The sequence below is a fragment of the Pelophylax lessonae genome (assembly GCF_965119305.1).
Source record: "Pelophylax lessonae genome assembly, chromosome: 1".
In the NCBI taxonomy this organism is placed as follows: Eukaryota; Metazoa; Chordata; class Amphibia; order Anura; family Ranidae; genus Pelophylax; species Pelophylax lessonae.
Genome location: NC_138768.1, coordinates 655,138,107 through 655,165,697, shown reverse-complemented (window position 1 = coordinate 655,165,697; position 27,591 = coordinate 655,138,107). Strand labels below are relative to the sequence as shown.

The 27,591-nt window shown below is 40.1% G+C and overlaps 1 protein-coding gene across 4 annotated transcripts in view; it reads left to right on the top strand.

Annotated features, from left to right (window-relative positions):
* INPP4B (inositol polyphosphate-4-phosphatase type II B) overlaps window positions 1–27,591 on the top strand; it is a 944,562-nt gene that overhangs the window by 708,699 nt on the left and 208,272 nt on the right. For all 4 annotated transcript variants that reach the window (XM_082244155.1, XM_082244154.1, XM_082244153.1 and 1 more), the window contains one exon: window positions 135–239. In XM_082244155.1, the coding sequence (XP_082100281.1) occupies window positions 135–239 (105 nt within the window). The remainder of the gene's footprint in view (window positions 1–134; window positions 240–27,591) is intronic.

Genomic DNA, 27,591 nt, shown 5'->3' with positions numbered 1-27,591 from the left:
ATTGAAAGATGAACTGGAAAGATACAATGCATGCACCCCGCGCAGGCTTAAAGGAAAAAAGATGGAAAATTACCATCTGCTTTCTGCAGAACATGGTGCTTCTTACAGTTTTTAATTCCTGTTTTTTTCCCCAGGGTCTTCTTTCAAATCCAGCTGTACTAAAGGAGAAAAGAGTCTAGAATTTGTTCCAATTAATCTCCATTTGCAAAGAATGCGTGTTCACAGCCAAAAGTTAAAAGGTAAATTGTTGATGTTAATAAAAAAACAAAACAAAAGTTCATTCTTAGCGCCGGTTCACATAGGAGCGACGCTACTTTCAGGGGCGACCTCCGAGATCGCGGTGCGAGCAGCGCGCCGCTACCTCGGAGCGGCCGCCACGGACTTCATAACATTGAAGTCTATGGCGGTCGCCTCCTGGTCGCCCCAAAGAAGCTCCGGACCCTTTTTCTAGGTCGGAGCGACTTGTGTCGCTCCTATTAGAACGGGTCCGCAGCTTTCCTATGGGAGGCGACCTGCGGCGACCTGTGAGGCGACCAGGTCGCTTCACAGGTCGCCCTAGTGTGAACCGGGGCTTAACCTCCCTGGCGGTATGATTCTGTCAGGAATTCTGTTCCAAAAGCGGTACAATTCTTTTCATGGAAATTTGGCGTTATGTATTATAGGCCTACAATTCTTAGTAATTACTGACTTAAACCTGACCAAAACAAGACTCTAGTAGACATCCCAGATGTGATAAATTTGAAACACAAACAAGTGAATTATAATCGAATCAATAATATTATTTTATTATTCAATATATAATATATATAATAAAATTATATTATTGATTAGATTATAATTCATGCGTTATATATTATATATATATGTGTGTATATATATATATATATATATATATATATATATATATATATATGTGTATATAGATATATATATATATATATATATATATATATATATATATATGTGTGTGTGTGTATATATATATATATATATATATATATATATATATATATATATATATATATATATATATATATATATATATATAAACGCATGAATTATAATCAAATCAATAATATAATTATATATATATATATATATATATGTGTGTATATAGGTATATATATATATATATATATATATATATATATATATATATATATATATACATATATCTGTATATATATATATATATATTTATGTATATATATATATATTTATGTATATATATATGTGCATATGTATATATATATTTATGTATATATATATATTTATGTATATATATATATATATGTGCATATGTATATATATATATATATATATATATATATATATATGCATATATATATATAATATAAAATGTGTTATGTGTTTTGTGCAACGTTTTTTTTTTTTTAATTTCCCTCTCTAGTTCCGCTCCCATGATGCAGCATTGCTGCTGCAGGGAACGGAACTAGGAAGTCATCACACCGACAGACGAGCGGCGGAGATCTCGGCTGGCGGTCACAGCAATGAGAGCTCATCGCTGGATCGCCAGGATAAGGTAAGAGACGCTCCGCTGCGCTGTCTGCATAGCTCTGCCATTCACCCCGAGCGTGACTCAGGGATACCGCTAATAGCAGAAAATTCCTACCCCGAGTCACGCTCGGGGATACCGCTAGCGAGGTTAAAGGGCATGCATAGTGGTTTTGCAGGAAACTTTTTTTCTATTTTATTTAGGTATAAAAAAAAAAAAAAAAACAGTTAATAAATAGTTTTTTTTTTTCTTTTTTAAACCATGTAAATATGTAATATTGAACTGATTATGTTGCATTCACTTATTGAGCCAGCAACAGGAGCTTTAGGCTCTTTTTCATATCTATTGCGCTCTCTCTCTCTTTCTCCCTTTCTCCCTATCCCTCTCCCCCTCTCTCGCTTTCCCTCTTTCCTTCTCCCCTTCTCCTTCTCCATTTTTGTCTCTCTCCCTTTCTCTCTCTCTCACTTTCCCTCTTTCCTTCTCCCCTTCTCCTTCTCCATTTTTGTCTCTCTCCCTTGACCTCTCCCTCCTCTCCCCCTTTCCCTCTGTCTCCTTCTCTCCCTCCCCCACTCCCTCTGTCCCTCCCCCACTCCCTCTCCCCCTCCCCCACTCCCTCTGTCTCCCTCTCTCCCCCTCCCCTCTCCCTTTCCTTCTCCCCTTCTCCCTCTTTCTTTCTCCCCTTCTCCCTCTTTCCTTCTCCCTCTCCCTTTCCCTCTCATCTCTCTCCTTCTCTCCCTCTCCCCCCTCTCCCCCTTTCTCTCTCTGTCTCTCCCTCTCCCCCTTTTTTCCTTTCCCTCTCTCCATTTTCTTATTTCTTTTTTTCCCTCCGTCTTCCTCTCTCTAGTTCCTGGCATTGTCAGAGAGCTTTACTGCTCCTTCCCACCCTAATACATACATTCCTATTACCTCACCAATATGATGGGCTACCTACACTCCCTAGAGGAGGCGGGCAAGCTCAAAACCTCAGTCAATCGTTAATCAGGCCAGCATTTGGGTAGAACTTAGGGCACTGACACATGACTTTGTCAACACGAAAAAAAAACTGCTGACAGGTATAGAAAAATTTTCAGGCAAAAATTGACATCAAATAGCTATTAAAGTATAACTAAAGGCAATATATATTTTTTTTTTTCCATTTTGGACAGAATGAAAAGGGATTAGAACACCTGTGAGGTTTTTTTTTTTTTTTGCTGTCTGTGCCCTCGTTAAAGAGATTCTCCCTCTCTATTTGTCCTTTTTACTATTATCATTTTAAGTGAAAGTATAATAAAATCCTAAATTTTGAGTTCTCCCCAGAAAAGTAATAAAGGGGAAATCTTCCAATAGGGCAGAGTTGTATAAAGTACTCGAAATTTCTACTTGAGTAAAAGTACAAGTGCTCGATCAAAAAGTGACTTGAGTAGAAGTGGAAGTGCTCGCAGAAAAAGTTACTTAAGTAGAAGTACTAAAGTATTCAACATTTTTTTTACTTAAGTATTGCAAGTAGTTTTTTCAAAAAATTTGCTACTTAAGTACTAAAAGTAAAAAGTACCAGTAGTTTTGAAAAAAAATGTCTACTCAAGTACTGAAAGTAGAAGTACAAGTACTGTGTTATGTAGTTATTAAAGAAAGAAGTCAAAAGTTTGAACATCATATTGTTTTTTATTATTTCAAATGATTTATTCAAATGATTAACCTGTGTTTGTTAGTAGTTTCTTGATGCACTTTAAGTGCTGTAGCATCATTTATTTGTTTGTTTCATATTTTCTTTTTATTGGAAATATTTGGTATAGCAGCTTTTATTATACACAGCCTTTATTTTCATATGCGCTGATTTACAAATGACATTATACACATTTTTTTGAGCTTTATGCAACCTGCCATCTACTGTTCTGGCAGTGGTAATTTTTTTAAAAGTAACTAGTAACTATGCAGCACAAAAAAAAAAATATTGGAGTAGAAGTATCGAAATCATCGAAAAAATGTAGTGAAGTAAAAGTAGAAGTAGGAGAAAAAAATTCTACTCTAGGAAAGTACAGATACCGCATTTCGGTACTTAAGTACAGTACTTAAGTAGTTCTACTTCGTTACTATACATCTCTGCAATAGGGACACTAGTTCTGGTGACCTGGGGGTCCCCAAAGAATTCCCTTAATTTTAATTTCACTTCCTGTTTGGCTAAGGGCCCATAGTTCTACTTTAATGCTATCCAGGAAGCACTAAAACCGTGATAAAGAACCCACGCTCATTTAATTTTCTTTTTTTCTATGTAATTCACTACAACCAAAATCCAAAGAGCTCCTAAAAAGTCAGGGTGGTCGGTTGGGCAATTCCCAACACCCCCTCCTGACTCTCTCTCTCTATCTCTATCTCTCTCTCTCTCTCTGCATGATGGCTCTGTAACCTCAGTCAAGCTTTAAGAAAGAATTTAACCTGACTTGTGGCAGTTAGAGACGTCTTTATACTAAGATCTTTATACATTTAACAGAAAGACACTTAGAAGCCTACAGGGGCTGTTTGGAAATACCGCTCCTGCATTACAAATATGTGATCAAAAAAGTTTCTCAAATCTCCAGGTTAAAAACAGAAAGAAGCCCAAGCAAGACAGGCTGTGTATCCTATATATCCAAGGTTTGATTCTCTGTTTTGCCTAAGGCATACCTTTAACAGCCCTGCATTTACTGAAACATGCATTTTGGGTGAATTGACTCTGTAGGGAAACCTATCACAAGTAAACCATTAGAACCATGGGGAGAGATTGATTATACCAGTAGCACAGATATGACAAGCTATTCATGTGATAAGCTAGAGGCAGTTAGGAGCCCTCTGTGCGTGCTAAAGGCAAGGCTTCACAGTTAGCACGCAGCTGGGATATTTACAGTCGGATGTATGATCAAGAATATATCACACTTATATATGAGACAGACCATTCTATTTTTCATGTTTGCATATGAAGAAGGGCATTTAGAAGAACATCTACTGGAGCAGCACACAGCATTTAGAAGTCTATCTCTTTCTCTGTATTTTTGTATTATCCATAGACTCCTAACTTGAAGCTATAAGACCTTAGTGAAGGGAAAAAGCATTAGCCTCAAATTCTGCCCCAGCTTCAGAACTCCCATTTTCTGCATACCGCAAGTTTCCTTAAAACCAATGATGGCAATTCTATATTTAAACTGTTTCAACATTTTGCAATAATAGTTTACATTTTTAGTTAAAGGTATTGTCGTGTCATGGCTGGTCTTTTTCCCTATGCCCATGTATTTTCACCTAGCTGTCCCTTTTTGCTAAAGAGACAAGCAACTTCCTGTTCTTAATAAACGAAACAAGGGTGCCAGGTCAGAGTAGTGTTTAAATTAAGAACAAATTTATTGCAATGCACTTACATTTAAAAGAATCAACATCGGCATTCAGGTGAAAAGCATGGATCCCCAACGATAGGTGCCGAGGGGTGGTTGGAACGCAAGCACCCAGCCACAGGTGTGTTCACAGATCCAGGGATGGAGGATGGGGAGTAGATGATCCGGAAATCCCGAGGGAAGGGGATCTCGTTGTGCCTCCTCCTCCTGGGGACAGCCGCAGCGCACAGCCGCAGGCAGGATGCAGCGTCACAAGACACTGCCGGTTCCTCCACGGAAGCCGGCAGGAGACAGCTGAGACTGTGGAGAGGACGGGCCACAACGTCGTTTCAGAGGATCAACCTCCTTCGTCAGGCTGGCCCGCCCCTCCACTTGAGATGCTTTTATCATGCCACAGGGGAGTGACAGGAGTAGAATATTATCGCTAATTGGTACTACTAGGGAACTGCTATTGAGGGAAGGAAAACAAGGTGTATGTACTTAAAAACAGGGAAGGCTAAGGGACTATAGGCAATATCTGAATGTGAAAATAATAAGGCGCACCTACTAAACAATGGTGTGTGCACCTGCATGTATCAAAAGAAGGCGGGGGGAAGATACAATGTCTAAATTAAAAACAATGAAATAAAATGAAAAATGGTCAACATTCCAAAGTACATATTAAAAATGTATATACATATATACACATGAAAGCATACATATGGAAAAATTTATGTATATATAAAAAAAAAAAAAAAATGCATGTTAAAATCACTAAAAACGCAGAAAAATCAGAATGGAGGAAAATGGGGAAGGGGGGGGGGAGATAGTGTACAAATTTATTAAGATAATATGATAACGATGATACTTACAGTATATGCTTTATGCACATATAGTGGTGCCTCGACCAATAAAAAGTAAGGGAAGGAAGGAAGAAGGGAAGGGAAAGTTAATAAGGTCACATCAGAGGATCGTGTTTATCTCCAAATCTTCGTTGAGTCCTCCGGGCAACAATGAATTCAGGGTGAATATCCAAAAAGTTTCCCTGCGACATAGGGTCTGAAACCGTTCAGGAGGACTCAACGAAGATTTGGAGTGGTGCCTCGACTTTTTATTGGGAGAGGCACCACTATATGTGCATAAAGCATATCAGTATCACCGTTATCATAATAAATTTGTATACTATCTTCCCCCCCTTTAAACCCCCCCCCCCTCCCCATTTTCCTCCATTCTGTTTTTTCTGCGTTTTTAGTGATTTTAACATGCATTTGTTTTTTGTTTTTTTTTTTATATACATACATTTTTTTCCATATGTATGCTTTCATGTGTATATATGTATATACATTTTTAATATGTACTTTGTAATGTTGGCCATTTTTCATTTTATTTCATTGTTTTTCATTTAGATATGGCATCTTCTCCTTTTTATACATGCAGGTGCACACACCATTGTTTAGTAGGTGCGCCTTATTATTTTCACATTCAGATATTGCCTATAGTCCCTTAGCCTTCCTTGTTTTTAAGTCCATACACCTCCTTTTCCTTCCCTCAATAGCAGTTCCCTAGTAGTACCAATTAGCGATAATATTCTACTCCTGTCACTCCCCTGTGGCGTGATAAAAGCATCTCAAGTGGAGGGGCGGGCCAGCCTGACGAAGGAGGTTGATCCTCTGAAACGACGTTGCGGCCCGCCCTCTCCACAGTCTCAGCTGTCTCCTGCCGGCTTCCGTGGAGGAACCGGCAGTGTCTTGTGACGCAAAATAATGAATGTACTCGCGCCTAGGTGTACAATTAACAATATCTATAGGGAAGCAGCAAGTATTCAAAAATCACTAACTATACAAGGAGTGATCTCAAGAAATATGGAACGGGTAATATATACTGCGCTAACCTTAATATTGAAAGATCAAGAAAAAGTGCACGTGCAAACGTGTACCCACTCCTTAAATGGGTAATTATTGCTGAAAATAAATTGTATTAAACTATTTAAACCATATTCAATTGTGATATATTATCCGCTGTGAAGTGCACATACAACTCTGTGTATCAATGACTAAAATAAATAAATAAATACAATAAATATATGTGTGATTTTAGATAAGCAAGAATAAATAACAATAAATAGCATATATAACATAAATGATAGTCCGTGAATGATTATACTTTAAGTGCCAAAAAAACGTGCTCATAAAGTCTCTGAAGTGCTGGGTTGGTTCGTGCAGAACGGTGATTCTTAAGGTTCTATCACTCTGTGCCAAATGGGGTAAGGTATCACACTTACCAGATGGTGTGGATTCCAATGGCGTACGCCGAATGGAATCTAACAGGCTTAATGCTGCTGCTCCTGTGTATGAATGCGTGGGTGGACGTTTCTCCTTATGGACATAGGATGGACACTCCGCATGGAAGAAAAAAATTGATGCTCCTCATAGTGTAAAAAGGTTTTTCCTTTTATTGAACTCTCTTAAAAATGCACATCAATATTCACACACAATGTCCAAATAAAAACTCCATAAAACCCCCGATCAAAACTGCAGCTGGTACTTTAAAAAATTCCCCAGTGATAAAAGCACTCCAAAAAGAACGTGGGTGACACAGCAAAACAAAATAGCCCCAAACAATGTTGGGGTCGATAATGCAATAAGCCGCTACTGAGCTCCTATGTTGCCTTACGGCTGAGTGAACCATAGGACGCTGACTATCTCCGCTCTCCTCGCCGAACCCGGAAGTAGGAGACTCGGCGTGCGGTTCAGCTAGCTCAGAGCGAGGCAACGTGCGTGCCAACTTGACGCGTTTCGTCAGAGTATGACGTCTTCGGAAGTGGCCATGCATCCGGCCTGTGGCTGTGCGCCACGGATGTCCTCAGGAGGAGGAGGCATAATGAGATCCCCCTCCCTCGGGATCTCCTGATCATCCACTCCCCATCCTCCATTCCTGGATCTGTGAACACACCTGTGGCTGGGTGCTTGCGTTCCAACCACCCCTCAGCACCTATCGTTGGGGATCCATGCTTTTCACCTGAATGCCAATGTCGATTCTTTTAAATGTAAGTGCATTGCAATAAATTTGTTCTTAATTTAAACACTACTCTGACCTGGCACCCTTGTTTCGTTTATTCTGCATGACTGGAGGGATCCCTCACCTCTTCTAGGAGCAGCCGGTCTTGCACCTCAACATAATTCGACTCTCTCCCCCACATATACTACAGAGACCATCTCATCTTTCAACCCAGGACACCGCACTGAAGCACACCTGTGGACAGGTTTTTTGGATTTTATGACTATGTGCCATATATAACATTATGTACAGTCCTTCATTATGTGATTGCAGTGAGCGCTGATCCATCGATCCTGGTCGGTGTAGTATTGTTTTGCTTTTGAACTTCCTGTTCTGAGTCACACAGTGTCAAATACATGCATTGCTATACGCTCTGTGTTGCATCAGTAATGTGGTAGTGTTAATGCAATACAAAAAACATGCATGGTAAGTCTGTGAATGTTCTTCCTGCTTGTGTCTGTTTCAGATCTAATGACTGTGTAGCTCTCACCTGCAGCAGTGCTAGACTGAGAGACCCAGAGATTGTGGGTTATATGGTTTCTTCACAGGTAGTGTCAGGTCTCACACTATAGTATAGACAGAGGTCATGCATTAAACTGTATAGTGCCATGCCACATGCCTCATATTTGAACACAAACAAAAATGACTGACACTGTGAAGATTTTCTGTACTATAGGCTGTGTGCACAGGGCAACAAATGGCACCATGAAACTACATGATCAATACACATCTTATTTAGGTGAAAAACACAAGATCAAAACAGAACAGCAGCTGAAAACTCAACTTATTTTTGAAGGTACATGACTTTATTATTCCCCCTTAATGACCAGGCCATATTTTGCGATACGGCACTGCGTTATTTTAACGGACAATTTTCGTGGTCGTGCGACGCTGTACCCAAATAAAATTGATGTCCTTTTGTTCCCACAAATAGAGCTTTCGTTTGGTGGTATTTGATCACCTGCACGATTATTATTTTTTGAGCTATAAACAAAGAAAGAGCGACAATTCTGAAAAAAAAAATATATATATTTTTTTTTTTCACTTTCTGCTATATAACATTCCCAAAAAAAAATTAAAAATCAGAATTTTTTAACATTTTAAGCCAATTTGTTTTCTGCTACATATTTTTGTTAAAAAAATCTCAATAAGCGTATTTTGATTGGTTTCCGCAAAAGTTATCGCGTCTAATAACTAAGGGAAAGATTTATGTTATTTTTATTGTTTTTTATTTTTTACTAGTAATGGCGGTGATCTGCGTTTTTTTTGCGGGACTGCGACATTGCGGCAGACAGATCAGACCCCTGACTGACATTATTGACTTTTGGGGAGACCAGTGACATTACTACAGTAATCAGTGCTAAAAATATGCACTGTTACTGTAATAATGACATTGGCAGGGAAGGGGTTAACGCAGTGATCAAGGGGTTAAATGTGTACCTAGGGGCGTGTTTCTAACTGTGGGGGGGGGGGGTATGGCTTGTGAAATGATCACAGAGACCTGTGTTCCTATATAGAAGGATCACAGGTGCTCTGTGATCATTGCAGAGAGAAGAACGGTCTGCTGTATTTACAACAGTTGACCGTCCTTCTCTCTCAGTGGGGAGCGATCGCGGGTGTCAGGTAGCAATCAAAGCCACCTGCCCCGTGCATCGGGATCCCCGTTGCCAAGTGGGGGCGGGAGTGCGCTTGCCCCCTTCGCACAGGAGGGCCGCCCTGCCGCAGTATAACTGTGGCGGACGGTCGGGAAGTGGTTAAAGTGATACTAAAGTTTTGTTTTTTTTTGTTATAAATAATAAACATGTTATATATATATATACCCAAAAAACAGCGCTCACAAAATAATAAATAATAAAATGAAAATAAATAAAATCAATTCATCTACATATTATAATACTAAATATGTGCACAAGGTGCTCTGTGCAAAAAAAGTATAATGATTATATAAAAGTGTATCAAATATTGACGTGCTGAATACAAAGTAAAAACTTATACTGATTGCAAAAAATTGAAATATATCAAAAAGTGCCCTGCAAAGTGCAAAAGTGCCAACAATACTCAAAATCCACAATAATAGCCCAAATAATTGGTTTCTTTCCACAGTTATAATCGTGCTCCTATAAAGTGCTGTATATCTTAAGGTGCCAATTTTCAAGGTGCAATGGTATGTAGGCGGGCGAAATGCGTCAAAGCACTTCCGGTGAACGGCTACCGCAATACGTCACTTCCTTCCTTTTTGCAATCAGTATATGTTTTTACTCTGTATTCAGCACGTCAATATTTGATACTTTTATATAATCATTATACTTTTTTTGCACAGAGCACCTTACGCACATATTTAGTAGTATATTATGTAGATGAATTGATATTATTTTTATTCATTTTATTATTTATTATTTTATGTTTTTGGGTATATATATATTTTTCTAAGTTTTTACTTAGTTGGCAGCAGCTGCAACACATATTTTATACACATCAAATCCTAGCGTGGGTTTTAATTAAATTTTTCCAATAAACATGGTATACTTACCTGCTCTGTGCATTGGTTTTGCACAGAGCAGCTCAGATCCTCCTCTTTCGGGTCCCTCGCCGCCGCTCCTGGCCCCTCCCTCCTGTTGAGTGCCCCCCACAGCAAGCAGCTGGCTATGGGGGCACGGAGTTGAGCCGCTGCTTTGTGTGTCCATTCAGACATGAAGCCTCGGGCCAAGCCCCACCCCCTCTCTCTCCTCATTGGCTTTCTGACTTTGACTGACAGCAGTGGGAGCCAAAGGTGCTTTGCTGCCAATAAGGATGGAGCGTCCCGGACAGCCGAGTCTCTCCTGCAATATCGCTGGATCGAGATGGGGCTCAGGTAACTATTTGGGGGGCTTAGGGGGGCTCCTGCACACAGATGGCTTTTTATCTTAATGCATTAGCATTAAGATAAAAAAAAACTTCTGCCTTTACAACCACATTAAGGGAAGTGGTTTGTCACTGCAAAATCTAGGCATTAATTATTGAACATGGTCTCTGTTCTGCAGGTGAAAATTGCATAATAATTAAATCTGAAATGCAAGCACAGGCAAAGCAATGAAGGAACGGGATGTCGGCACTCCCATATGTGTGAAGTAACACAGAGAAATGGTGAGGCATTGTTTGGACCCTGCCTGACCCAGAGCAAGAAGTTGTCTGTCTCTCTAATGAATAGGGACCAAGCTATTATATTATTATACAGGATCTATTTAGCGCCAACAGTTTGCGCAGCACTTTACAACATGAGGGCATACAGATACAATACAATTCAATACAGAAGGAATCAGAGCGCTTTGGCTCGTTAGAGTTTACAATCGATGAGGGGGGTCAAGTGATACAAAAGGTAATAACTGTGGGGAATGATCTGATAGAGGAAATTAAAGTACAATTGTTAGGTGAAGGCAGGATAGGGTTCTCTGAAGAGAGAGTTTTTCAGGGATTGTCTAGAACCAAACAGAGTAGGAGATAATTGGACAGATTGGGGTAGGGAGTTCCATAGGTTAGGAAAGGCTCGGAAAGAGTTCTGAAGGCAAGAATGGGAGAGGGAGATAAAGATAAGAAGGTATTGGGAGGAACGAAGAGATGGATTAGGTTGCTATATTGAGACTAGGTTAGTGATGTAGCAGAGAGCAGTGTTGTGGATGGCTTAATAAGGTGTCAGTATTTTGAACTTAATTCCTTGGGGGAGTGGGAGCCAATAGAGGGATGTATAGAGAGGGGTAGCAGACACTGAGCAGCTGGTAAGGTGGATGATCCTGGCAGCAGCATTCATAATGGAATGAAGGGGGAATAGCCTATGTAATGGCAATCTAGGTTAACTAATATATGGACATAGGGAAATCCTCCAACCATGGCACAACAAACTGCAGCCATAACATTTGAGCCCATCTGTACAAAGTAAGGCAAACAAAGAACACATTGAGCATAACTAAAATAATACCTAGTTAAAACAACTAAACGTTTGAAAGTGTACAATGCCTTTAATAGAGGGATTTATTAGCCCCATAAGTGCAGACCTCAGCCTAGCACACACTTTTATGGAAGCTAATTGTAATAACCGAGTGATGTTATTTTAAGATATTTAAAAATACAAGTGATATTTTTTTAGATTTTTCAGTATAAATATGTTGCATACAGTATGCGCTGCTGTCAGAAGTTATTTTGCTGATTGTATAATGGCCCAGTTTGAGATTTCCCACACTGATTGTACACTATAGAGGGCAAGACCTATTCTCAGGCTTAGAAAGGGAAGTAGGGCAGCATGAAATCTCTGTGAAAAGAAAAACAATTTCTCTTCACAGAGAGATGTCTCAAGAAAGCTATAAAGGGTGAGAAACATAGATCCTTGGTACACAGCGTGTTGAGAGTGGTCAGCTGGGAGGAGTGACTTACACATACTTAGACAAATAATGCTGCCCCAGACAGTAATCGAGCAAGCCTCCAGTTTATTGTGCTGTGTTTTCACATAGCCTTGGAACCATGCTTCAATTTTATATACCCATTTCTACAAAGTCTTATAAAGAGTCTGTGGAGTAAATCACAATTTCCGGCGGCCCGGCACAGACCCTTATGTAGAATGAACTTCTTTCTTTCATGTAATTTTCCAGTATCTTTTACCAAGTTTAATCAAGACTTGTGTAGCAGGGAACTAATGCAGCTCAAAGAAAAACAAAATGTATGTATGAGTAACCCACTATTTGAAGTCCCAGATGTTGGTGGCCATCATCCCTGTGATAATGTCAGTCAATGGAGATCCCCCTGTACAGGTGGGACTTTTAAGGCAATCAAGCATCAAGAAGTAATAAGACCGTATTTTATTCAGTCGTATAAAGATTAAAATAGTTTGGTGACACAATGAAATACATAACAAACATACAGAAACCACATATGTGTGTTTAATGTGCAATAAAATATTTTTAGGGCTTAAAGAGATGCATAGAAAATCATGGTAACAATTTCTCCAAGTGACCCGATGTGTTTTAGGTGAAAACCTTTCCTCAGGGGTATAGTAAGTGGCGTTATGGATATTCCTACATTGTATTATTAGGAAAACATATTGTTTCAATCATATAGCAAATATATTACATATACAGTGGGTACGGAAAGTATTCAGACCCCCTTAAATTTTTCACTCTTTGTTATATTGCAGCCATTTGCTAAAATCATTTAAGTTCATTCTTCTTCCTCATGAATGTACACATAGCACCCCATACTGACAGAAAAACACAGAATTGTTGACATTGTTGCAGATTTATTAAAAAAGAAAAACTGAAATATCACATGGTCCTAAGTATTCAGACCCTTTGCTCAGTATTTAGTAGAAGCCCCCTTTTGATCTAATACAGCCAGGAGTCTTTTCGGGAAAGATGCAACAAGTCTTTCACACCTGGATTTGGGGATCCTCTGCCATTCCTCCTTGCAGATCCTCTCCAGTTCTGCCAGGTTGGATGGTAAACGTTGGTGGACAGCCATTTTTAGGTCTCTCCAGAGATGCTCAATTGGGTTTAAGTCAGGGCTCTGGCTGGGCCATTCAAGAACAGTCACGGAGTTGTTGTGAAGCCACTCCTTCGTTATTTTAGCTGTGTGCTTAGGGTCATTGTCTTGTTGGAAGGTAAACATTCGGCCCAGTCTGAGGTCCAGAGCACTCTGGAGAAGGTTTTTGTCCAGGATATCCCTGTACTTGGCCGCATTCATCTTTCCCTCGATTGCAACCAGTCGTCCTGTCCCTGCAGCTGAAAAACACCCCCACAGCATGATGCTGCCACCACCATGCTTCACTTTTGGGAGTGTATTGGACAGGTGATGAGCAGTGCCTGGTTTTCTCCACACATACCGCTTAGAATTAAGGCCAAAAAGTTCTATTTTGGTCTCATCAGACCAGAGAATCTTATTTCTCACCATCTTGGAGTCCTTCAGGTGTTTTTTAGCAAACTCCATGCGGGCTTTCATGTGTCTTACACTGAGGAGAGGCTTCCGTCGGGCCACTCTGCCATAAAGCCCCGACTGGTGGAGGGCTGCAGTGATGGTTGACTTTCTACAACTTTCTCCCATCTCCTGACTGCATCTCTGGAGCTCAGCCACAGTGATCTTTGGGTTCTTCTTTACCTCTCTCACCAAGGCTCTTCTCCCCCGATAGCTCAGTTTGGCCGGACGGCCAGCTCTAGGAAGGGTTCTGGTCGTCCTAAACGTCTTCCATTTGTGGATTATGGAGGCCACTGTGCTCTTAGGAACCTTAAGTGCAGCAGAAATCTTTTTGTAACCTTGGCCAGATCGGTGCCTTGACACAATTCTGTCTCTGAGCTCTTCAGGCAGTTCCTTTGACCTCATGATTCTCATTTGCTCTGACATGCATTGTGATCTGGAAGGTCTTATATAGACAGGTGTGTGGCTTTCCTAATCAAGTCCAATCAGTATAATCAAACATAGCTGGACTCAAATGAAGGTGTAGAACCATCTCAAGGATGATCAGAAGAAATGGAAAGCACCTGAGTTAAATATATGAGTGTCACAGCAAAGGGTCTGAATACTTAGGACCATGTGATATTTTAGTTTTTCTTTTTTAATAAATCTGCAACAATGTCAACAATTCTGTGTTTTTCTGTCAGTATGGGGTGCTATGTGTACATTCATGAGGAAGAAGAATGAACTTAAATGATTTTAGCAAATGGCTGCAATATAACAAAGAGTGAAACCTTTAAGGGGGTCTGAATACTTTCCGTACCCACTGTATGTAACCTCATTGTTGCAATATAGTTACATACTAGTCAAGATATTCCTGGTAATCATAAGCCGTGTCCAATAAAACCAAGAACCAAAGGAAGAAAGGGGAGGAAAAGAGGAAGTGGTTGTATTTGCCACACCCAACATGTCAGAGTGGGGACAGTATTGTCATCAAGCTCTTCACAGTATCTCACAGAGGTCCTCAGTGTCCCAAAGAGAAGCCTGTCTGTAAAAAATGAGTGCATGGTTTAGAATATGTCTAAAAAGGGGTTTGAGTATACATGGGGATTAGCAGGTCCCTCCATATTAAACATATACAGTATCTAAATAAGAACAGTAAATGAAACTGGTCGATACCTGTATATTGGGGTATATAGAAATTGTATGGCTTGCTCCTTGAAGTGTACAAATTGGTACTAGTGGAAAATCCAACAGGTCTCCAAGCACATTTGTTCCTAAAAGTAGGGCCTAGGCACGGGCATCCGCAGGTAGGGGCAAGGGGGGACAAATGCACCCCCCCCCCTGGAATCTCAACTCCCCCCCCCCCCTTTCAAGTGATTTTTAAGCCACTTTATACCATCCTGTCTGGTTTGTTTATTAATACTGTGCCCCTGTGTATGTATGTGTTTTAAAAAAATAAGCCATTCTTTACCAGTTTTCAGAGGGCTGGGCGCCGCTCACGTGACCCATCGGCTCTCTCCTCTCCCTGTCTAAAAGCTGCCTGCAGCGGGCAGGGCTGAGGATTCCTCTCTGATGTCAGTTGGGAGGGGAGGAGGAGGGGAGGGGGAGCGGGTTACGTGAGTGGCGAGCGGTGCTCTGAAAACTTGTAAAAAATGGCTTATTTTTATAAAACACAGACACAGGGGCACACAGGATTATTAAGCAGACTGCAGACAGGATATGAAACTCTTTAAATTAAACTTCAGCAGCAGGAGGGGAGGGGGGGCACTGACACAGGAGCAGACAGGCAGGGAGAGAGGACAGAGGAGGACAGGAGAGCTGCAGATGATGGAGGCACGTAAACTGACCACAGTGTCAGGGCTCACCAGCCTTGGTATACCGTGGTCAGTTTACAGAGGGGAGGACATAGCACGGCAGGATCAGCCAGGTATTTTAGGTGATAGAAGGGGACAAATTACACGGCAAAGCAGTGTGCTGTATAACATGCTTTAAGGGAACAGGATCCATTTTTTTTTAGGTTAACAAATGCTTTAAAAATAAATGCTGCTGTTTGCTCTTTAAAAAGAAATACTCAAAATAAGTATAATGACTAAGCCCCTCCTCTTCATGACATTGCTGAAAAGGGGCTGAGCATTGGTGACCTTAAAATGTTGCCCCCCCCCCCCCCTGAAAAAAGTTCTGCGGATGCCCATGGGCCTAGGATAGAAGGTAAATATAAACTTTAGGATTGTTGTGTCCCACTCAAGGAGAGGCCCTTTTTCACAAAGGAATCCCCTGTGGGGAGAGTTCCATAAAGTTGTGTGTAGGCCTGTATAGTAGGTATGTGTGATGGCGGCTTTCTGCAGACAGACTGGTCAGTTTGCTGGTTCTTCTAATTTTCCAGTATCTTTCACCAAGTTTAATCAAGACTTGTGTAGCGGGGAACTAATGCGGCTCAAAGAAAAAGAAATGACAAAAATGTAAATCTATAATGAGGAAACCTTTAGTAAAAGATACAAGCCTGTTTTGCTTCGTCTCCTGCTGACAGGCAAAATAACCTCGAGTTTGCATGGTGTGGCTTTGATTGTACCGAATTCTTCTCTTCATCTTCATGCATTATGCAAATTACATGTAAGAGTAACAGGAGCTGTGAGTGTCATAAAGATATGATCGCTCTCTGCAGCACTCAGAATGCATCGCTGGGAGAAGAAAGCACCTGTCAAGCTGGAGATGGTACATTTGCAGTGTTTTATAATACATGACAAAAGTTGTTGATGGTTACATTACTCTTTAGACTCTGCATCGTAAAATGATGTGGCATGTTTATATCCAGTGGCTTGATATAAGGTAGTTATTTGTGTTAAACTAATGATAATGCATCCTCAAGGGTACTTTACTAGATGTACCATTCTGTAACTGCTAAATGCTGCGACAATGCCCTCGCTATGGCAGTAGAATAACATGCCCTGGCTGTAAGTAGATACTAATCGGTAGCAGAGGATTCTTCTTGTCTGATTGGCCACAGCTGGTCAGTCTGATGTCAGTAGAATATGGTTTTGATTGCAGTAACTCAGTCAGCAACAGCTTAGCTGTCATTATTATGACTGTTCTAAATAACCAAAATGTAAGATCTAATTGAGCAATAAGGATTGCTGCAAATTATAGCAATTTTCACCATGTTATTAAACCATTTTTTAATTTGTCTACAAAATAGTATAAAAGCTCTGGGACCATATTGTATTAGCACTGCATGTAGAAATGTAGCTCCAAATACGCATACAGCATCCTTTTCTGTATATTTACAGGAGATCAGTGCCAGTGATCAGTGATTTATAAAGGGGAAATTGCCCTGTGCCCCCTACCAGAGGGGGCCCCAAACTTCCTTTATAAAAAAAATTAAAATTTATAAAATTAGCAAATTGGCACTGATATAGTTATAACATTTTTTGAGAGCCATGATGACCCATAAAAGATGAAGTGCTCTGTGCCTATTGGCAGTGTCCTGAAGATGATACAGTTTGATGAGTTAGTTCAGCCTTTTCCAACCAGGGTGCCCAGGCATCCTGGTGTGCCTTGAGGTTTCTTCAGGGGTGCCTCAACAAAATGCCACAAAAATGTCCCAAAAATTGTATACAAGGCAGCGGGTGGCTGAAGCCTGCCTTTTACGTTACACAAAGTCACAGGTTTTCATTGTACACCATTACTACCCTCTAGCTCAGCCTTTTTCAACCAGGGTGCCCAGGCACACTGGGAGGCCTTAAGGTTTCTTCAGGGGCAGAGATGTATAGTAACGAAGTAGAACTACTTAAGTACCGAAAGGTGGTATCTGTACTTTCCTAGAGTAGAATTTTTTTCTCCTACTTCTACTTTTACTTCACTACATTTTTTCGATGATTTCGATACTTCTACTCCAATATTTTTTTTTTGTGCTGCATAGTTACTCGTTACTTTTAAAACAATTACCACTGCCAGAACAGTAGATGGCAGGTTGCATAAAGCTCAAAAAAAATGTGTATAATGTCATTTGTAAATCAGCGCATACGAAAATAAAGGCTGTGTATAATAAAAGCTGCTATACCAAATCTTTCCAATAAAAAGAAAATATGAAACAAACAAATAAATGGTGCTACAGCGCTTAAAGTGCATCAAGAAACTACTAACAAACACAACTTGGCTGTGCGAATAAAGTGCCCGTGCAATCGATATAATATCATCGTTGCCCCCAGTGCCCTTCCCACACTCCACACAGTATCAAAAATAAAGTGACATGAATGTGCTAAAGCCTAAATGCAGTGAAAATAATTATTCCCACAATGTAACAGTAAATTCAATTCATATAAAATATGACAATAAATCACAATAAAATAAGTTATGAAATAAGTTAGGTCAGGTGCGTGCAACAAGTTGAAGTGTGTAAACCTATCTATAACGAAAAGTCCATAAATGAATTCCAGTGTGCAAATCTAAAGTGTCACTTCACTTGTCAGATGCTTCCACCTCCTTCAGTGCTCGAGTGACCGACCAACACACTTAATGGTGGTGGCACTGGTGGATAGCGTCTGGGTGGCACTGTGGCACTGGCACTGACTGCACTAGTTCAAAAAGCCATATATATTTAATTATTTCAATTCTCAATCTCATAGGTCCTCTCCTCGTAAGATATTAATAACTTAAGATTAGGTGATGAACTTCTTGGCGGCCCTGGCAGGATGACGGGGACACCCGCCACTTCTGGAGCCGAGCCGCTGTGATTCCCCAACATGTGACAAAGTGACAGCCAGGAGATCTAGTGGCTAGTAGTGCTCAACAATACCGCTTTTATATATAAAAATGAAATAAAATATACTGACTCACAATTTAGTAGTAGTAGGTAGCGTGTAGCAGTAGGCAGCACAACTCAATTCAATCAATCCCACAGCCTCGCTCACGCCGCGGCCCACGGAATCACTGTCATGATCATCAAGTTAAGACCGCACTGGAAGAGCCGTGCTGCCATCTTCCCGCTCGAGGTCTCCGCCTCTAAACGTGTTGTGTGTCACTCAGACTCCACCCCTTAGGGCCCTTACTGAGAGGAGTTGTGACACGGGCGGCGGGACGCGGGAGCAGGACTCGGAGGATTTTCTTCGTTATCTCATCTTCTTCTCTATGAGGTGAGTGAGGTGGACCGTGGAGAGGGCCTAATCCTTGCCATGGCAAATGTGCCATTTGAGAATCAAATAATCAATATAAAATATTAATATATTATATACACACGGGTCATGGGTGGCTTTTTTGAACCAAGAAGAGTGAGACTGACGGCTATGATGATTATCCGACCATCCATGGTCCATGGACCATAAGTGTTGTGTTGTGGTGGTGCCTGTGCTTCCTGCGGCCTGCCTCTGCCTGTGCGGCTGTGCCTGCCTCTGCCTGTGCTTCCTGCGGCCTGCCTCTGCCTGTGCGGCTGTGCCTGCACTGCAGTGGCCACTGGCAGTGGCACTTGACTTGAGCAAAGCAAATGAGCACTACTAGTGTGAAGGACAGGTGGTGGAAGCATGTTCTGACAAGTTCTTATAATGAAAATAATATGGACAGCTTTTTGAACCAGTGCAGTGCCAGTGCTACTAAGGTGAGAGGCAGAGAGAGAGGCTATCCAGTCCACCACTTTACTTGAGCAGATCACAGAAGAAAGGTGGAAGCATCTGACAGCAAGTGACAAGCACTTCTTAGATTGCACACTGGAATTCAGTTATGGACTTTTCGTTATAAAGTTTAGTTTACACACTTAAACTTGCACCTAACTTATTCACAATCACAACTTATTTTATTGTGGTATTGTCATATATTTTATATGAATTAAATTTACATTGTGGGAATAATTTGCACTGCATTTAGCACAGACATGTCACTTTATTTTTGATACTGTGGGCGATGATTTTGAATACAAGAAGAATATATATATATATATATATATATATATATATATATATATATATATATAATTGCAGGCACTTTATTAGCATTTTTAGCACAGCCACTTTGTTAGTAGTTTTTGATGCATTTTTCACTTTAAGCGTTGTGGGTTTGATGAAGCTGGCCTGGCACATCATCATCAATTGAGCAAATCAAATCAAACCGCGATTAAGAAGACTGCGCATGCTCCCGTTCTGCCTTTTGATCAGCTGAAAAGGTGGACGAACCAAAAACACTACCTTCCACCCCTGGCCCTTCAACTTCAAGTGATCTGCCTGGCTGTGAGAGTGAGGAAGCTCAGGAAGGAGACCACCCCTGGCTTTAAAAGGTGGATGCTTTAAAAGGGGAAGGGAGGGACATACTTTATCTGTTTTTTGTTTACAAAAAGTTACAGCCTAAGGAATTGTGATTGTCCTTTAGGTTAATCATTTGAATAAATCATTTGAAATAATAAAAAACAATATGATGTTCAAACTTTTGACTTCTTTCTTTAATAACTACATAACACAGTACTTGTACTTTTACTTTCAGTACTTGAGTAGAAATTTTTTTTCAAAACTACTGGTACTTTTTACTTTCAGTACTTAAGTAGCAAATTTTTTGAAAAAACTACTTGCAATACTTAAGTAAAAAAAATGTTGAATACTTTAGTACTTCCACTTAAGTAACTTTTTCTGCGAGCACTTCAACTTCTACTCAAGTCACTTTTTGATCGAGCACTTGTACTTTTACTCAAGTAGAAATTTCGAGTACTTTATACAACTCTGTTCAGGGGTGCCTTGGCAAAATGCTTAAAAGTTGCCCAGAAATTGTATACAAGCCAGCATGTGGATAAAGCCGGCCTTTTAGTTACACAAGGCCATAGGTTTTCATTGTGCATCATTACAACCTTCTTGCTGTTTGACCCTCCCCTGCCCTTCTCCATTAGTGTTGTGGTCACATTAGCTGAGTAAAGGAGAAAAAATAAGGGAGGAGAGAAACATTGTAATACTACTAGTCAGTACCAGTTTGCAAAAGTGTATTTGCTTTGGAAGAATAACTCCTCTCTAAGTTTGGGTGTCCTACATGTGTGGATGTTACTGCATTATGTAAAACTATTAGAAAAGTTTATACATTTTAGAATAGGGTGCCTCGAGACTGTCCATTTTTAAAGGGTGCCTCAAGATTGTCCATAATTTTTAAAGGGTGCCTTGACTGACAAAAGGTTGAGAAACACTGAGTTAGTTGAATATAGACATTTTGTAGTGTGATATATATACCTGCGATGTAGGACTTGCCAGTTCTAATTAACTGTGTAATGTGTATTCTTACAGCCAATAAAATTGAGAAACAAAATCAGACAAGTGTCTTCCTCGGAAACCTAATGGCTTTATCATTCATTTCAGTTAAATTTTTTTTTTTTTTTTTTTTGGTCATATAATTTAATTTCTATGTTGAGGAGCCCCTGAATTTGAACTGCTCCGGGTCCCCCAAGGTCTAAAGTCAGCAATGCAGGAGATGACAGCTGGACTGCCTGAAATGACACTGTGCTGTTTACAGGGAGACAATCCAAATACTGTCCACATCTACCAATTTCACATGGTTTCCAGCGACTTCCATGAGGATGAATTGCACCATATGTAAAACACACCTAAAAACACTTTAGAAATAAACTGCAATCAATGAAAAAGACACTATTAGATTCTTAGTGTATTACCTAGCACTGTATTCCGGCAGGCAGGCTGATGATACCCTTTCTAAACAGAAATGAAGTTTGGGTCCGATATGGAGAAACAGAACTGCTTTATACTAATACCATAGTCAATAAAGCATCAATTTGATGTCAAAGGTTTTTAGCACTGTACTTCGAAATGTTAGTTTCATTTTGGAAGCAGTAAAGATTAAGGCTCTGTTTTAATTGGCATTTCACATTGTCCCAGATAACTAAAATGTATCGTTATAAAATGTATTCTATTCTGTAGCATTAGAAAGAAAGACATACAAACGTAGCAGATTTTATATGATAAAGATATTTCTCAACATATAATTCAAGCTACACTCTCAAGTCCTTTGGGACACTTGAATGTAATATACATGCATTACTGACAAGAGCACATAATCAATATCCGGACACAATATATAATGCCATTTATCTGCATCCACCGGACATTTCATGGAAATCTGGCAAGGCATGTAAGCCACTTCTCTTGTGGCTTACAAATCCTATACCCTTCTGAATTACAATTCGTGGCAGACCCTAAAAAATTGGTATTGAGTGTAAATATTGATAAATCAAGTGCTGTGTCCTTTTAATGGCATCATAGAACATGTACGAGTATTTTGACCTGTGTATGTCTTTATAAATACACTCTAGAATATTTATCAGCTGTGAGGTGGATCATGTTATGCTGCTTCCATATTCTCAATCAATATTTAATAAAGACTTTTTTTCCCTAGAATTTAAAACAAATTGTTCTGGGTTTCAAAATTAAAGAGGGCTGGTTGGGGAAATATGGAGTTAGTTAAGAAGACCGCATCCTGAAACATAGGAACAAAGAGGGAAAACCCCCAGTAGGACTTAAATCATAATTGAGATATTAATCTAATCAAAAAAGCGGTAATCTTTATATAAAAAAATTCAATTTTATTTTGCACAAGTATAAAAAACGGAAATGGGAAATACTAAAGATGACTTAAATTACATAGTACAACATGTGGGTGGCTAGCCCTAAAATTACATCATCATATGAGTATACAGGTACATAGGCAAAGACACATATGGTAATAATGAATACACCCGACGCGTTTCTGGAGGTTATCCGTCTTCAGGGGTGTTGAACATATTTTGTGGAGTACAAAGTACCTCTAATGAAACAACATGGGAGAAGTCAAAGATCACTGGGCATTTTGTTTCCCAGTGTCACCTCCTCACACCTGATTTAAACCTCTAATTGGCGTACTACCATGTCGCAATTGCATGTTTTGCATGGAAATCATTGGGTTTAAAGTGTGTAAAACAGCCATATACTAATATGCCCGGTGTATTGCTTCACACTGACCTGAAGATCTCCTGCTGGCACCACTCTGGAGACCTTTAGCAGGGATAAGAATTGGAGTGCAGTTAATGTCACTCCGCATGGGACAGGTGCTGGCACTACAGAGGACTCATCGGCTTATGTGGCTCTTCCTCCCTACTATAGCCCCAAATTTACAAGTAATTAATCTGCATTGCACTCTGATGCTCTGGAATGGCGGGCCAGCAAGCCCAGACCTAGATCTAGCAGTCACTTGTCTGCAAACTACTGGTAGATCGTGATCCACAGGTTGCTGACCCTTGAAGTAAGGTAATACTGTAATTTACCTGTGCAGTAATGTACTGCTCAAGTTCTGTTACATTTGGAATGTCTCTGCTGTTCCTCACTTGGTGTGAGCAATGGTGGCTGTAGCTGAATATTTTTGCTTCCTTATTCGTTATGTAACTTAAAGTGTCAATAAAATGTCATGGAAGTCTTAATATCTTTTTTGTCAATTGTATATTCCTTATCACTGTTTTTATATGATGCAGTGTTACCGAACACATTTATTGTAAGTTCCTTAACTAAGTGCCTGTTCTCACCAGAATGTGGTGTAGTTTCCATGCACGTTTCCAGTACCGTGTTCAAAATCCATGTCACTTGGGATCTGCAGTGGGTGTTAATGCAATGCTCATGACACCCTAACCCCAGTTCGCAAATGCAGTGCCTTTGCCTGCAACGAATCGCATGGTACAGAAGTATGCAATCTGGTTGCAGTGCGTTTTTTATAATAGTGCGTGCACTACTTTTGGTTTAGTGCACTGCAATTTCAGCCTATTCAAATGAATTGCACAGGAACTTACTTGTGTTCCTGGTGTGAACCAGCCCGAAGTAAGGAATGTATAAAAAAAAAAAAAAAAAAAAAAAAATTAAGCAGTTTTATGGCTAGCCTTCCCAGATCAGCTCACTGGCTGCTGCATTCTACACATTAAATATTGGTGTAATGTGTAACATGCTGCAAAAGGTGAACCTATCCTTTGAATTGCCCTGCCATATTGTAGTGAAGTGATAAAACTCCTTTCTAAATGTATTTCAGATAAGCAATGAGTTTCTTTTTGTAGTAGGAGACTTTAATAATGTTATAATTCCTGATATGAATAATTACTCCTCTTGGGGTAAAGTCTCCTAGCTGTCTTTCTTCTTTTGGCAAGTTACTGCAAAGGCTTGGATTACTAGATATATGGTGCATATAACACCCTGGAGAGAGAAAAATAATTTTGTTCTCTAAAATGCATACAACGTTGTCTGGGATAGATTTAGCAGTTTGCTCTCCTAAAAAGGTATCATTAATTCATGAGACTGAAGTTATGGTTAGGGGTATTTCTGATCACTTCCCATTGCTAATACAATTTAAAAGCAATAACAGAGAAATTTCTCATCCTTGAAGATTAAAACCCTATTGGTTAGGGTTGTTATCCTGTAATAATTATAATTTATAGTTTTTTTTTTTTGGCTGGGCTAACTTTAAAAGTATATCTCCAAGGTCTACTTGTGAAACAAATCTCGGATGTTAAAGCAGATACGTAACACTGCAAGCTGTGCTGGAACCTCGACTTTAATTCAGAAAATCCAGGACTGTAGAATACTTGACTTAAGACACTGCTTTGCTCCAAAAGTCACTGAACAGCTCCCTCCAGCTTTTCGTAAATTCCTGTGCCTTTGCAACTCTCAACTGGTACACTCCACACTGTACACTGACTCTTCAGGGCCCAAACTGCAGGCCCCCCCTTTAGCCCTTCAGGGCCCTCTGACTAGGTACCCCCTCTAACTTCAGGGTCCTCTGACCAGGCACCCCCTTTACAACTAGCTGACACTTGGATCCCCAGAACCTCCTCCGGAGTGGGCCCCTCTGACACTAGGCAGACCCCCAGGGGCAATCCACAGTACTCGCAACCTTTGTAGGCTTTCCTGGGACTGGACCCCTTTCTCTCTCCGCTGGTTCTCGGCACACCGGATTCCCTTCAGCTCAACTCAGCACCCTCTGGATTCTCAGGCAACACCCAGAGACATCTGCTTCCTCTGACAGGAGGAGAGACAGCCGTACTCTCCCTCCTGGGACTCTGCTTCCCGCCAAAGACAATGAGTCATGCACTTCCCTCAAACTTATACCCACTCCCAGAATTCTCTGCGGAAAAACCCTTCAGGGGTAGTTACAAGCCTGAATTTGTCTCTGATTGGGTTTCCTCCACTGCCCAATGAAAAGCCTCTCACAGGGCTAGTGGGGAGACTCCCCTCTCAGCAGACACAAGTGGGAGCCATGACAACCTACCTGACCAAAAGAAATCATGGCTCTGCTGTTAGGCAGACAAAGCACACTATATTTTACCTAGCACCTACAGTACCTGTAGGGTGCTACACAGTAAAAAAAAGATTTGCTTTGAATAAAGCAGAACATGTCGGGTTGATTGGGTTGTTTAAGAGGAACCATGTTCCAGAGGAAAGGAGGCACTGGAGAAATCCTGGAGAGGAACATGGGAATAAGAAGGTAAAGTAGGGCATTGCTTCTTAAAGGCAATAATCAAATGAACAGCTAGGTATCTATTTAGAACTGATAACATCACTAATTTTGAGGCATCAAACTGATGAGGGAGGTATACCTACCCCTAACCCATGGATATTTATAACCACACAGGTGCAAAAGTTTGTGGGCTAGGGTAGAGTGATCCACCCTCTATATTAGTTGGAGAGGTAGATCTAATAGAGGTACTACAGATTGGGATTGTTTATTGTTGTCTCCGAGTGGTACCAATATTTTCTATACAGAGATTGGCTCCTAGAATAGGTTATCTCTGGAATTTTATAAGATTCCAATGTTAGAGGATGCATTGTTGTCTTATCATAAAAGGGTGATAATTTCTTTTGTATACAACATACTAATGTATAGATATTTAATGAAATATGAATTAAATAAACTTCCCGTTCACTTTATGAAAGAAAGCTGGCATTCAGGATTGCCCTAATTGTATTAGATGTGGACTGGCCTTGTGAGATTATATATGTCCTATTTGGAGATTTCTAAAGTTGGTATGATATTGGAAAGCTGGTGTTCAAGATGTTAATACTGTTTTACCAAATGTAATGTAGAATCCTTACATCCGTATTTTGGGGTATCTAGAGGGCCTAGAAAATCAACTTAATCTGAGAAGTTAATTTTGAGAATGGGACCATATAGAACATTGTTTCTAGCTAGAATTGATTGCACAAAAGCAGATTTTGCCACATCTACTGACAGTGATTGAATGAATATCAGTAGTCAATTTAAATTTGAAACAGAGATAGTGGACTTTTCAGCAAGGGCTAGCACTAAACGGATTTCAAAAGATTTGGGCAAAATGGCTTCATATACCTGGTCTGGTGCTGTTGAATTGGTGAGTATGAAAGATTTTCTGGACCAGAAGGATGGGATATATTAGAATGTGTAATGTTTTAAATATGTACAGTGGGGATCGAAAGTTTGGGCACCCCAGGTAAAAATTTGTATTAATGTGCATAAAGAAGCCAAGGAAAGATGGAAAAATCTCCAAAAGGCATCAAACTACAGATTAGACATTCTTATAATATGTCAACAAAAGTTAGATTTTATTTCCATCATTGACACTTTCAAAATAACAGAAAACAAAAAAATGGCATCTGCAAAAGTATGGGCACCCTGCAGAGTTAATGTCTTGTACTGCCCCCTTTGGCAAGTATCACAGCTTGTAAATGCTTTTTGTAGCCAGCCAAGAGTCTTTCAATTCTTGTTTGAGGTATCTTTGCTCATTCTTCCTTACAAAGTCTTCCAGTTCTTTGAGATTTCTGAGCTGTCTGTCACGCACTGCTCTTTTCGGGTCTATCCATAGATTTTCAATTATGTTGAGGTCAGGAGATTGTGAAGGTCATGGCAAATAGGGATGATCGAACGGTTCGGGTCCACCATCGGTTCGGCCCGAACATTGGGTGTTCGAGGTTCGGCCGAATTTAGAACTTTTTGCCCAAAAAGTTCGGAATTCGGCAACCAGAACCGCCCAAAATGCAATGCTTCAGGAAATGGGCTTTAAAAGCCCGTGATTGGACCAGAACCATTAGCAAAAGCCAATTGAGGGGGCAGGAGAATGCTAGGAATGTGATTGGAGTGACTAGGGGGTCCCTAGACCAATCATTAGTGAATACGCCCCCCAGTATATAAGATCGCCCCCGCCATATTCCCAGCATTGTTATACTGGACATGGAAGAGAGTGGAAGCAGTTCTGTTAATTTTACTTTAAAAGTGTCATTTAGCTATTTTTAGTGTGAGGAAAGGGATATCTAGTGTAGTTAGAGTGCTCCTTTACACTTAAGTTAGCTTCAAAAATTTAGTTTCTGTAGGGAAAGTGTTAAGTGTCAGGGGACCGTAGTGTAGTGTAGGGTTAACTGACAGTGACTGCTATGGCAGGGTGACAAAACCCTTCCATAGCAGGGTGACCGCTATAGAGAAATGATCATTTCTCTGCTTCGGGACAGGTATGTGGCTTCTCACCAGCAAGCATTTTTTAATGCTGCAGGGGCTGCCACTGCCAGTGCTTTTTTGAGGACATGTTTGATGTCAGACATGACATCTGAATATGTGTATAGGGGGTATATATAGACATATATGTCTGAATATATACCCCTAGACATATATAGGTGTGATAGTAGCAGAAATAAATGCTTGCGCTAATGAAATCATTTACAGTAATATATTTCTGCTACTATCACACCTATATATGTCTAGGGGTATATATTCAGACATATATGCCTATATATACCCCCTATACACATGTTCAGATGTTTTGCCTGCCTCAAAAGA